Here is a 13,489-nt window from a genome sequence, read left to right as displayed (position 1 = left end):
TAATGCTTGAATTCCTGGTGGGTCTTGGAGCATCCCTCATGCTGCTTTGTATCCATTTCCATTTGTGAAGTAATTTCTTGCTGATATGTTTGTTATCATTGGACAAATTGTGGGATTGCCTGGGGAGAGGGTTAATGCATGCTGGAGACTGGCTCCCGGCAGCCTAAGCTCATCCAAGTGCTGGTGCTCATGGCCCTTCCCTCCCCAGCTTCTCCACCCCCCTCTCCTTTCTGGCTCTGGTTCTCCTCCAGCTCTGTGCCAAGCCATTTCAGCATTCTTAACTGGGAACAAAACTAACCTGACGTTTTTTTTCCTGGGATATGTGCTGAAATTGCTCAGTGGAGGGTGGATGGAGTGCTGTGGCTGGCAGGAGAGAGATGGCAGAAGTGTGCACAGCTGGAGGTAGGACAGCAGCAGCTCCAGCCAGAGACCCTCTGGAACCCTGGCCAAGAGCTCAAGTCCCACTGGGGCTCCTGCCGGAGGAGCCCTGGGAGGGGGAGTCTGTGTTGGAAGGGTATGGGAAGGAGAGCCTGCTACAGTAACCTTAATTTATGTTCAGCTGAGAGAAGGGGCAGGGGGGGAAACCCAGCCCATGTTCCTTATTATTCTCTTGCTCCTGGGCAGCAGTGTTGTATGGTAGGCCCTTTCTCTCTCGTCTGCATACAGCTGGGGAGCAGGGCTTGGTGTCTTCTGCTGGAGCTGTGTGTCACGTTTGCCTCCCTGACAGGAGGCTGTGACCTGGGTTGGAGGAGGGACAGCGCCAGTCCCTGTATCTCCCTCGCTCACAAGGATCCCTTTCATGTGGAAGCTGAGGGCAGACAGCGGCTCCAGGTTGAATGGTCATGCCAGGCTCTTCAGATCCAAGCTACAAACATTTTTGCTGCTTACAAAAGGGTTTAGGTTAGTGCAGAGAGCAAACAGTTGTAGCCTGGAACACACTGATCTTCACAAACAGGTTAATTGCCTCCATTAGCTGCAACTCAGTTGCTTCAAGGTTTCATAAATGAGTTCAGTGAAAGCATACCTATTAGAAACCCCATTCCACTAATAGCCATATACTCACATCTGTCCCAATAATTTGAAGGTTACTAGAGTTGAAAGGCAAATTTAAGAGATTATTTGATGTTTACATGCTGTAGCATTTCTCTGCACCTTTCTCTGATGCTTATGACTCGCAGCAGGGTTATGGACGGCACCGACCGTTCACCTTGTGGCAGTTCGCATGGAAATGTCTATATAGAAATTGTACCGGTTTGGCTTTACCAGGATTATAATTTTTATTTGGTTGGTTATGCTTTAATATCTATGCATATTATAACGTACCAATACAGAAGGGATCTGGAGCTGCATTGCTATGAGGCTCCTTTCACATCCCTATAATTACACCCATTTCTAAAATGAGCAAAACAAAACCAGCACTTCACAAAATAGACTGATCTTTGACAGGTTTATGGAAGTAAGAGGCCTTTGTATGTGTTTCTGGTGTTCGCTCTTGGTGCTCAAGTGCTGTGATCTTGGATCACCACCTGCTGTCTGCTGAAAGAATTCATCCGATGTCGCATTTGCTGAACCACATTGCTTCTCATTGAGACATCGTCCTCAGCTCCCACCCTTTTGCAAGGTACCTCTGCGTGCAGTTACTTACTGTTCCTCTGCTTAGCTTGGAGCTAGAAGGTTTGTTAATTAAGTTAAATCTGTGTCCCCATTAGGGATTTTTCAGTATTTTAGCTAACTTGTTTTTTAAACAAAATGTGGGACAGGTTTGTACTGAGCTGTGTAGGCCAAACCCTCACTTAAGGAAGTTGACACCTGTAAGGACATGACTGGGCTTTTGTAGGACTGAGAATAGGGGCCCGAAAGGGAAGTCCAGATGGGTATCCCATATCCCTCTTGTGCCCTGAGGGCTTGGGTGCTGATGAATCAGATGTCAACATTTTGCAAAAGGGGAGCTGCTTTGAATTCCTACCTGATCTGGATGAGTGATTTCTGTGGGAGCAGAGCAGCAGCATGAATAGAAAACATAGGAATTGCTGGTTTTCTTTGAGCTATAGGTTACCATATATTGTACTAAGTTTTTTTCCTTTTTTTTAGGGGGGATATGTTAATTACCCTGAGTTCCAGTTGCACTGAAAAGCCTTTCCCAGTTTGGTGAGCATGGGATGGCAGATAGTATGGTCAGTGCATGGCAGCATAAACTCATGGAGGAAATCAGTTAACCTGGAACTGCCAAAATTATTTCTGCAGCCCAGTGTCTCTCAAGCTCCTCTCCTGGAGACTGCCAGCCACCCTGTATTGTGGCCGAGAGAAGTGTGTCTCTGTTCCTGAACATTAGTTAACATTTGTTTCATGCCATGACACAAGTTGAAGACAGCAATAGTTTTTGTGGGGAGCTGCAGCCAGGCTTTCTGACTCCTGTGATGGCATCCTTGTGCGTGTTTGGGGATGGTGACTACTCTTGGACATAACCATCTCAGTCTATTGTTGCATTTGAGTCTATGTTTAAGAGAATTTCAGGAGCTAAAACAGGCAGGACTGGCAATTCAGGGAGGTATGTTGTCAAGATTGGATAGACAAAATACTTTTAGTTGAGTCTCTCCTACATATGGACCTTCAGGGCTTCTCCATGTTCTTTGTACCTCCTGAGAAGTTGGAAAAGCAGTGCCTCTGCCTGCAGAATTTTCCCTGCTGGGTTACAAGTAGGGAAAAGGAGATCAGGTTCTATGTTTGAAGATAAATGGGATTTTTTTTCTGTGTTAATTCTTGAAAATATGAAGTGTTGTGTAAATGTTGAAATTTGGTAGAATAACAGAAGAGGTAGAATCTCCTCTGGGTTTGGAGCATATCAGTATGCTGTGAAACCTGTAGAGATCTCATTGGGAGTCCTTTTCCTTACACACTAGTGGAAACAGAAAAAAGAGTAATTCTAAAGCACCAAAGGAAATTAAAGTTACCAAAAAAAAATTCACATGGGAAACATGTATATAATCATATCAAGAGAAAAATAATTTGAGGTACAGATACTCCATGAGATGATGAAACCTGGACAAGCATAGTGGTGATAGATCTACAGATAACCTGAGACGTTAAATTAAGGATAAATTTGTAATAAAAGATACGATTTTTGCATGTTGGTGCGATTGGGGGGAGAGTAACAATGGTATTAAAAGCACTTCATTCTGCACCAGAAATCCCTTATTTGAAAATCCTAAGAACGTCAGAGAGAAGTAATAAGTAAAGTTACCAGGATCTTTTGTCTTGTGAGATGTGATTAAGTTCAATAAATATGTATTACCAAAATGCCACAAGCAACAGAAGAGAGAGCATTTTTCATCCTTCAAACCGTTGTAGATAATTGAAGAAGGGAGAGAAAATATTTAAAAGGTTGAAATGCATTTAAACTGGAAGAAACAGTATTAACTGAGGAGTAAAAACATTGAAAATAAGACTACATAAGGTTTATGGGCTGTCATTTTAAGTAGTCTAAGAGTGAGATTAAGCGAAATGCTGGAATATGTCCTTTGGGGAGCAGCCCTGCACTGTTGAGAGGACAGCAGAATGGGTTTTGTTTGTGGCTAATTAGCATTCTCTTCCTCCTATCTGGAGTACTAGGGGCTTGTAAACCTAGCTTGTTCTAAGAACATTGGAAATCGTTTCTGTTACTGCATCTTTCCTGGGGTTACCCTACTGATTTTTGAAACTTAAAAAAGAAATCAGTCTCATATTTAGCTCTATTTTAAACATGAGGAATGTGCAGACAGCATGGACTGTATGGAAACACACAATTGGATATAATGAAATACTGTAAGCGAAAGAGCTTGAAAAGGAGACAGATGGAGTGGAACGGTCATGACAGGGGATAAATAGTTTGAGTAGGTGAGTGATGGGGTTGCTAATACCTGGTTTGCAGCGGGATAGCCATTGTTTAGCCTCTCCTCCTTCCTGTTTGTAATAAAGTTTTCCCTGCAGATCTTGATCATGGTTTAGCTTGAGTCAGAAGCTCCTTGCTTTGAAGCCGAGAATGGCAGGGGAGCCTGCCTTTGGCGGGGGCAGGGGGTGAACCCCTGTCCTGCTTTCAGAAAATGTGGTCACTATGTGAAAAACCTCTTCAGAGCTGCTAGCTTACAACACAGGTTGCAGTGGGTTGGGGGAGTGCGTGCAAGGAACCGAGCACTGGCCGTGGATGGCGTACTTGCCTGAATTTTTCTTTCTCAGGTAAGGCTGTGGAGTTTTGTGTTTCTGCAGACAGCAAGGCTTTGCAGCAGCTGGACTTTAGTTAATGAAGCCGCCCAGTGGAGGCCAAGGCTGCAGCTCAGCTCTCCTAAGTGGTATTGAATGCCCTTCCCTCTCCTTCTCCCCAGCTGTGGGAACACATGGCCACGTGGCCCCCAGGGGAGGCAGACCAGATAGACTAATGTCAGAGCAAATTTGGGATTCAGCCAGTGTCTGAATGACCCAGTGCTGGCTGGAGGTGTGCAGCGTTTATCATTGTTTCCTTTGCCCGGAAGGGAAAGCTGCAGGTAGGCTGATAAAGGGACTGAAAGGTTTGTCCGGCTTCACTGGAGGTCCGTCAGCCCCTGCATGCTCTCTGCTGAAAGGCTGCTTGGTAATTCCTACTCTGCCTTTCCTATCTGCAGAATAAGGTCTGCTTCTCTTTTACTCCCTTGATTTAAGCATGCTGGTGTCAGAATAGGCTTGAGCACCTTTGGGCTTTGTGGGGGAGGACCCAGGGCTGGAACAGCAGCCAGAATTTAAAATCAGGATTAGTCTGTTGACACACACATAAATCAAACAGCCCTCCTATCATAAATCTTTTCTGTGGATTTTTTTCTGCTGCTGCAGTGGAAGCAGTAGGAGCAGTGCAGCAGCCTGGGCTTCCCAGGGTTGGGTTTCAATGTCAAGGCTGTTCTTCACCCCAGGTGACTGAATGCAGCTGCCTGCTCCCCCACTGGCAAGATCCCTGCAGGGCTGCATGCTTTTGTGATTGCTTCGGATGGATTTCAGGCATGGTGGGGTAGGTTTTCTGCTGTCTTTCAGGGACATCTTGTGCATGGTCAGCAGTCTGAGTCATCTGGTTGGTGTCAACTACATCTCAGGCAGTGCTAAAAACTGCTAAAAAGTCCACTGTCCTAGTGTAGAGGTCTCTGTGGGATACCCTAAACTGAGGGAGGAGTGGGTGATTAATCCCTTGTGTGACGGTAGTGATGCTCAGGACTGGGGAGGGAGTGGGGGAGTGAACGTGCTCCAGGCTTGTGTTCTCAATGCGGATCCCAACAGCTTTTTGGTGTCTTCTGCACAGTCAGCACAAAGCAAATGGGATATTCCAGTGACTGATACTTGAGCATCCGTGCTCAGTACTCAGCGCTGCCAGAGCAAAGGAGGGGGCTGCTGCACAGACAGTTTTAAAATGAGTACTTATTTTCTCTCACTGTAACACAACAGAGAGGAGTGTACTCTGAACCACATGATGTGCTTGCTTGTGAGCAGAGCCGTGAGGGCCAGCCTAGAGGAGATGGACCCAGATATGATACTTCTAGGCATATTAAAAAACCCTGTTCTTCTGTCTGTGTTTCATTCTCCGTTTCAGTGCCTGTTCCCCCTTCCAAAATAATGCCTTACTGTGCATAAAGCCTTGTGTGAGATTACAGGGGTTTGCAATTTGCAAGCCCCATAATTTGTTCTCTGTCTGCCACCTGGTAGTGAGAAAGTTGCCCCCAAAAGACTAAGAAAACAGTGTCATGGCTCAGAGGAGTGATGCATGCTCTTTTTGACAGAGAAGATAATAGAAAACTGTGCAATATTGTGGTGGCTGTGGCTGGGGTAGTCACATGAAACATGGTGTGTGTGTGTGTGCATATCATTTCTCAGGCTGATGTTTTGATTCATCTTCTGTAGTATAAAGCTGTTTTCTCCTTTTCCCTCTCTTCAGGGTAACCAGGAGCCAGCAGCAACTCCTGATGCAATGGTGCAGCCATTCACCACAATCCCATTTCCGCCACCCCCACAGAATGGGATTCCCACAGAGTATGGGGTGCCACACACTCAGGACTATGCAGGCCAGACCAGCGAGCACAATCTGACGCTCTACGGAAGCACGCAGCCGCATGGAGAGCAGAGCACGAACACGGCCAGCACGCAGAATGGATCTCTTGCAGTAAGTGCAGAAGGGTGCAGAGCCAGCAGAGCAGCACCATGCTTTGGGAAAGAGCAGCTGTTGATTGGATTGCTGACTGTTTCTTAAGAGTATGCAGCAAATCAGCGATAGACCTGGAAAGGCGAAAATTACAAACAAAACAGAGCTTCTGACCTTCCATTACTAGGTTCCTGTCTTTCCCCTTGTGAGTGTTCCCCTCATAAACAGGTGTCTACAAAGAGCAGTAGTACTTGACATCATGGTGTTTTTGCCATCATGGCATTGTCCGAAGATAGTTCTTTACAAAAGTGTTAATTACCTTGTGTTAATTGGCAAACAGTTGAAATGAATGTGTTGGAGGCAAATTCTGGAAGGTTGACTGTATGAAGGATCGCCCATACATTGTAGGTGTAATCCTAATGTGGTTTTGTTTTCAGGAAGCAAGCAGACCAGAAAAATACTATTCTTTGACTTTTTGGAGATTACAGGGAGCTTCAGGGGGTAAAGATAGGAGAGGACCTCTCAGCTACTGGGCATCCATTTGCCAGACAAAGATTTTCACCTTGTATTTTTTTGCTTTCTTCTTCCCATGGCCTGGAACTGGCACCAGGCAACATGCTGACAGATTATCCAGGAAAAGCCTTATCCATCCCTTAAGCCACTTGTTCAGACTTAACTTCCTAATAAAGAGCCTTATGGTGAGAGCCTTTGGTGCTCAGGGGTGGACTTAATTTGTTAATGCTTTCAGTTTTACTTGTAGTTGAGTGTTTGGCTCATAGAGGTTATTCTTTTCCCCCAGTAAGTACTGAGTGAATTCAGTGCCAATGATTGGAAGAACTGATAGTGCCAGCTTGAGAGGGCATGGTTCCCGGCATGTGCCTCTGCTTCTTCTGCAGTGGGCAGTGGCTGCATGGCTGACACCGCTGGTTACGACTTTGATATCTTTGAGTTCATCCTGGGAACACCGCAACTTCAGCATCTTGAAGAAGAACAAGAGTATGAACTGCGCACAGTGCATGAAATGAACTTCAGGTGCCTTACTCAGCAAGCACAAATGTAGATGAGAAGAGATCATGCTGGAAATAAAACTTAGAGCTGGTGCAGTGTGCAGAAATAATCATCATTTTAGTACCAGATTGTCCGATGTTGTTCCAACCTGTAAGGTCTGGGCTGCCCATCTCCAGCAAACAGCTATCTCGAGCACTGCCGGTTGGATGGGAAAGCTGGAAATGGGGCATAAAATAGGGCAGTGGCTTTCCCCATCTACTTTTGCTGTTCCCATCCTTGCCCAGAGCTTAAGAGCGTTTCTTTTTAGTGGAAATGATGTGAGCCTTGACCTTGGATGTAAGCTCTTGCCAGCCCTCCTGATCCTCTTCCATATTAGGAGCCATCTCCGTGGCGCTGCAGGGCCAAGCTCTGTGTTTCATCAACTAATGCCGGCTCTGAGGAGCCCACAGCGTGTGGGGAGGCTGGCTAGCCTGCAAGGAGGGACTGGGAGCCCATCTGTGGGGGAGGGAGCGTTGCTGGGAAACTGCTGGGAGGCATCAGTGTTGCCAGGAGGCTGCAGAGGGAGCCTGACTGCCAGGGGTTATCCAAGAAACAGGCTGAATAGCACATAAAGCTTGTACTGGCTATTGGAAACAGGTGGGCATGTCTGGTCTGACCATTTGATGTGGGTTAAATATGTGCGAGCTGAGCATGCAGAGTTGGTCTCGCAGACCATAGCTAGCCAGGAAAGGGTAGGGGCACAGATGAATGCGATGCTGCTGCTATGGCTGGACTGATCAAACCCAGAGGATCCCAGATGGTGGCACTTGAAGAAATCCAGGGGGAGGGGGAAGGTGCCTCATGCAGCCAAGGGCCTTTCACATGCACAGGGTCCTGGATCTTCTGATTCCCTTTATCTTTCTGTCCAGGACTCCTGTATGAAGTTATTTTGAATCTGTGGGCTGCCTTGGGATGTAGTTGCTTGTGACTTTTCTCCTTCTCAGTACACTGATGATTGATGTAGGAACTAGGGGAAGGAAGAAGGCTCAGTAGTTACTTAAGATAAAGTGTGCTATAAAAATACACCAGAGCGGGTTAGTTATTTCACTTGAATATCTACAGCTAATGTCAAGAATCTTGTCCATAACATATGCTGGTTATTACTTGTTTGACATACATGTTCAGTCCATGTGGACTAGACTGCTGTACTTTAAGGCATCTTTTCCTTTCACCATTTTGTTGTCTTGCTCAAACAACAGTGCTAACTTTAATAGAGCAAAAAGTCGTTGTGGGTGATGTATGATCTTTCCCTCCCAATATTGCAACTGACAAGCACAACTGCTGTCATGTGCGTGAAGGTGATACCCCAGACCGAACAGCTGGTGGATTTTTTAGCTGCTGACTTGAAGCCTGTGCTCCCATGGGATGATTCAGAAATTCCTTCACCCAGACAGATAAGGTCTCTCTTTGCTTTTAAGAACAAGGCCTGTGCTTGGTCCACTTGGCAGGACAGAGTGAGATAGCAAAAGGTGTGCTCAGGTGGTGGGGCTTTCCTGTTTTTCAGGCTGGTAGCCTTTAGGATAATTGCAAAAGTAAGAGAGAATATGGGGTGGCTTAAAGGTCCCTCATGGAAAGGTGAGTTTCATCTGGTTGGAAAGATGTTATGCAGCAACGTAATGGGGTTTATAGCAGAGTCCCTAACACACTGTGGGAGCACCTTTTCATAGAAACTTGGCAGAGTTTGGCAGGCAAGTCAGATTAAATGATCTGAGATTAGTGGTGGTGTCTGAGTTAATAGACAGTGGTCTGGAAGCCTGAGATCAAGCATCAGCAGTGAACTCAAGTAAAATAAACTTTGAGAGTCAAAGTCTATGCCTTCCTATGTAGTCTAAGAGCTCTGAGCAATGGGACATGACTGATAGTGTCATCAGCTAAGGACGAGCTTTGTTCTGGAGGTCTGAGTGTAGTGGAAAGCATTCAAAGCTCTCAGAGCAGGGACATGGAAAAGAAATTGGCACAATAGGTGGTGTAATACAAACAGCTTAATATTTTGGAATCTTTTTTTATTTTAGGATCAAGCCTCATCTGTGGGGCTTTGTTTCTTGCTTGGCACGTGGGTCTCCTGGTCTTCATCTCCAAGCATCTGTCCTTTCTCTTGATACTGTCCCAAAGCACAGCTGAAAGACCCAGATTAAAAATAGACTGAGGTACCAGACCATATTTGGCCTACTTGGTCTGCCTGTTGCAGCCAGTCTCTTAAACCGTTGACACTCTGCATTTCACTTCCTGTAGTACTGGGTCGCCTGGTTTCTCCCCTCTTCCCCCCTTCTTAGTTTACATTAGTGCGCTTATCCCTAATGGAGACACCCAGCACAGATAGCTGCAAGTGGAGATGCTAATTAGGCTTTCAGTACCTCTGGCAGCTGAGGTGATCTAAAGATTCACTGCTGCCAGAAAGGAGAGATCTGGCTCTAAGCGCAAACTCCCACTCCTGTTTACTGGCTCTGGCATTCCTTATGTGAGCCGCTTTAATTCACTGACCTGGCAGAAAGCTGTCCAATTCTTTTGCTGGGTTAATGAATTAGAGCAGCTCTTGGAGGGATCCAGAAAATGCTGTTGTTGCAAGGTGAGCGTATGGAGTGCATGGCCAGAAGCTGAGAGCAATTGTCAGCTCTCTGCATCTCCTGGTACTCTACTGTGGAGGGAAGATTAATCATCCCCTGAACTAAAAAAGGTTGCTTGATAGTAAATGCAATGCACTTAATACTGTGAGCTGATGATTCAACTCATTTCTCTTGTTAATGTCAGAGGGAAGAATTTGTGTGTCTGTATAAATTATGGAATGCAGCTGGAGGTATAGAAGTAGAGGAATAAGTTTATGTAAATTACTTTGCATGAAAATGGCAGGTGCTGTCACCTTGGTGTTAGGTTGTCATGAACCAATATAAAGCATTATTTAATTACAGAGCATCGTGTCTCTTGGCTTCTTGATGTGCCATATTGAAATATCTTTAATTCGTCTGCTATACCATAAAGGGATGTTGACTTTCTGATTTGTTAAAGGAGACACATCTGTGGTGGGGGACCCCTACGTGTTGCGTTCAGAAGCAAGATGAGGAAGCTGCTTGGTCATCAGGCTGTGCCATATACATCTAGCAAGGGTTTGGAAAGAAGGGAGCTGGTGGCTGACTTCTGTAACACATGGATGATGTTATAATGATGACTCTCCCTTGGGTATTTCTTGCCTAGTCTGAGATTGCAGAATTTTCCTCTGTAATTATTTTTCATCACTTTAGTAATTAAAGCAATTGCTCATGTGAGGTATTTCAGGTGAAGAATATGTTTAATGAGTATCCTCACTTGTCTTCTGATACTGCTGAGCAGGTAGACACAAGGAAGGACTAGCTTCAAATGAGTTGCTAGCTGCCAGTTGTTTGGCCACCTCAGCTTGGAAATTTCTGTCTTGAGGCAGCAAACTCTGACATTTAACATCAGGAATTTGCTTTGAGTATGAGGCAGATTATTTTATTATTTTGAGTATGAGACAGATTATTGTCAGAACTTGTAGACTTGTGTCTAGTGAGGCAGATTTAAAAATTATTTTGAAAGAAATAGAAAATAAATTGGCAGATATCATTATGTTAGAGTATATAGCTGTGGTAATTCTGCATATCAGGTTATAGCAGATCTGGAAGTGGTACAGGGAAGGATAATAGTGATGATGAAAGGGATGTAGCAGGTTCTTTATGAGAAGAAATGAAATCTTTACTTACGAAAAGAGCTGACAGGAATGAAGGCATATGACAAGTACATAGAGTATTGCATGGTATGGGAAATAAAATGGGGAACTTTCCCATTTTCACTTATTAGGATGCACACAGGAAATAATTGTGTGCCATGTATGAAAAAAACCAGGGTTTTGTTTCTTGGTTTTTTTTCATAGAATGAAGAATTTAGCATTGAAACTTTTGTCCATAGGGTGTTTTGGAAGTTGAGACATCAGCTGGCTCAGTTTGCTGGAGGCTGTGCTCGAGAGAAGTCACTGAACGTATGCCCTGTTCTCACATCCTTCCAAAGATGCCACAGATTTGGCCGCTGTCAGAAAGAAGACAGTGGGCAGGATGGACCTTAGTCTGTCAGTTTGTGGTGGCTGTTCTGCCACTGTCCATGGAGTGGTCCAGGGCTGACCACTAGCTCAGGAAGTCTTGCTGCCTCCTTCACCTTGTCAGGGCATCCCTGTTTTGTGAGGAATGGGCTCACAAAGAGTTTGACATTGTGACCAGCAGAGCAGGCCTTTCAGGGGGCTTCATTTCACCACTTTGGGGGCGCAGGGGGGAAGGACACTAAAGAATCCCATAATGAAATACTGCTCAGAAAAACAAAGTAATTTTAAACATCACTGCGTGGAAAATGTTATCTGACACATCAGAGATGTCTTCATTGTGCAGAATAAGTAGCAGAATTTCCTATGTGCTTTCCTATGCTAGGATTGTATTCTTACTTCAGGTGGGGTATATCTTTATTTAATGAGGAAAGTGAACAAAATTACTTAAGCTTCAGTATGTCTGAAAACAGGTAACTAACAATCAGAAAATAGATGCCCTGAATTAATCTTGACTATATTGAAAATAGTTAAAAGCCTAGCAGAAGTTATTTGGTACATCCTTAGCAATTTTTTTGTCTGGTTTTTGGCATACAGAGTACTTGGACACATTGTTAATTGTGTCTGTAGTGTAGTCCAATTTTTTTTTTAATGTAACACTTCTGGCATCTCTGAAAAATCAAGTACATGGATATAATTCTAAAATTATATTTACTGCTGTTGAAAGGTGATTACTAGTCCTGCAGTTTTCTGTTAGCTAAACAAGTGTTGTTTAAGCATCAGAAGTTCCCATGCCCTTTGCTCTTGGATGTGTAGGAGCGCAGTCCTAGGGGCAGGAGAGGGGTTTTGTATCTAGTGCCTAATTCTTCACTCATTTTTCCACTAAACCTGCTCAGTGGGTATCTGTTTATTGGTGGGTGACTAGTGGTTTTGATGGGTTCTTCATTAGAAGTTGCAGAGATCTTCCCACATCGTCTGCACTCTCCTTTGCGGTGGGAAGGTTGCCTTCTGCCAGGCATAGCTTTCAGTCCTTGTCTCTGCACAATTCCTTGAGCTCTTGATCCAAACAAGATTTTTTGTGGGGTGTTGGGTTTTTTTGGGATCCGAGACTGATCTAGAAGCAGTGGAGTGAGCACAGTCTGTCTCCCAGATTTTGTAAACCACTCAAGTCCCTTTTTAAATATAGTTATTAGTTACAGTTTGTATTTTGTAAATATTTTCTTTGTAGTGATTTATGGCTTTTAACCTCCTCATTATGATTCACAACATTTTGGACTGCCTGCTTCCTGAGGGAGAGGATGGGGGGTTGTTTTTTGCTTTTCTATAACTTGGACCTGAAGCGGTTCCAGTTCTCGAAGCAAGTGGGAGATGGAAACGGAATGTGCTGTGTATTAATAGTGTCTGTGCTGGCCTGTCGCATTGGTGTTTGTCTGGCTTGTCAGGGAGGTAGCCCTCTGTCTCGCCACGCAGATGGAGATCTGCTTGGAGCTCAGGTGGCACTGGAGCCCCTGCCTCCTTCCTTCTGAGGAGAAATCCTCAGCAATTGCTTGTTCATCGGCTGCTTTAGGACAGGAGAGTCTAGTCGAGAGGTGGGAAGATGGTTGCAGAGCTGCCCCCAAACCTTTCAGTACAGCTTTGTGTTGCCAGGTGTTCTTCTCCCCTTCTACATACATACGTGCACATGTATACATCCATGCTGCTTTTTGCAACTACCTCTTCTTACTTAGGGTTTCCTTACTGCAAGGGAGGAGCTGGCACAGGGCCACAGGCAGCAAGTAGTTAAAAGTGAAGCACATATTGCGGTTGTCCTGAGCTCTGATGCATTTCTCAGTGACCTTGAGCAGAGCTCAAAGCTTGTATGTGCAAGCGTGAATGACATTATCACCTGCAAAAGTATGTTACACCTATCGCTGAGGAGGTAAGGTGGATCCAATACTGTTTCTAAACACAGGATCTTTGCTGCAGCATGTCTCTGTGTTGCCTGATGACAGACATTGAGACCTAGGCAACAATGTATTAGCTCCCTTCTGAGCTGAACAGCTATCTGCAGCAGAGTGGAGAGGGCCGGTTCTTTGCTGTAAAGTGTTGATGTGATGCTAGAAGGAAGGAGCTGAAACTCAGTGTAGGGAGGGAGTCAGGGTGGGGAGTGGGCACTTGGTGAAATGCAGGCTTTTATCATCTGACTTGGTCAGGGTAGTGCTGTTGCCAGTCTCCATTATGTGCTGCCGAAGAACTGGCTCCAGGTCCTTCCTTTCATCTCCTTCCTAATG

General features: G+C 45.0%; 1 protein-coding gene across 17 annotated transcripts in view; it reads left to right on the top strand.

Moving 5' to 3' along the window:
• Positions 1–13,489, top strand: part of RBFOX2 (RNA binding fox-1 homolog 2) — a 176,512-nt gene that overhangs the window by 106,295 nt on the left and 56,728 nt on the right. For all 17 annotated transcript variants that reach the window (XR_012623518.1, XR_012623520.1, XR_012623519.1 and 14 more), the window contains one exon: positions 5,927–6,151. Coding sequence is in view for 14 of the 17 variants with exons in the window: in XM_074826533.1 (XP_074682634.1) it covers positions 5,927–6,151 (225 nt within the window). In the remaining 3 variants the exon portion in view is untranslated. The remainder of the gene's footprint in view (positions 1–5,926; positions 6,152–13,489) is intronic.

This window comes from Strix aluco, chromosome 5 (assembly GCF_031877795.1).
Source record: "Strix aluco isolate bStrAlu1 chromosome 5, bStrAlu1.hap1, whole genome shotgun sequence".
Lineage (NCBI taxonomy): Eukaryota > Metazoa > Chordata > Aves > Strigiformes > Strigidae > Strix > Strix aluco.
The sequence above is the reverse complement of the archived record's forward strand: the minus strand, read 5'-3'. Positions and strand labels throughout refer to the sequence as shown.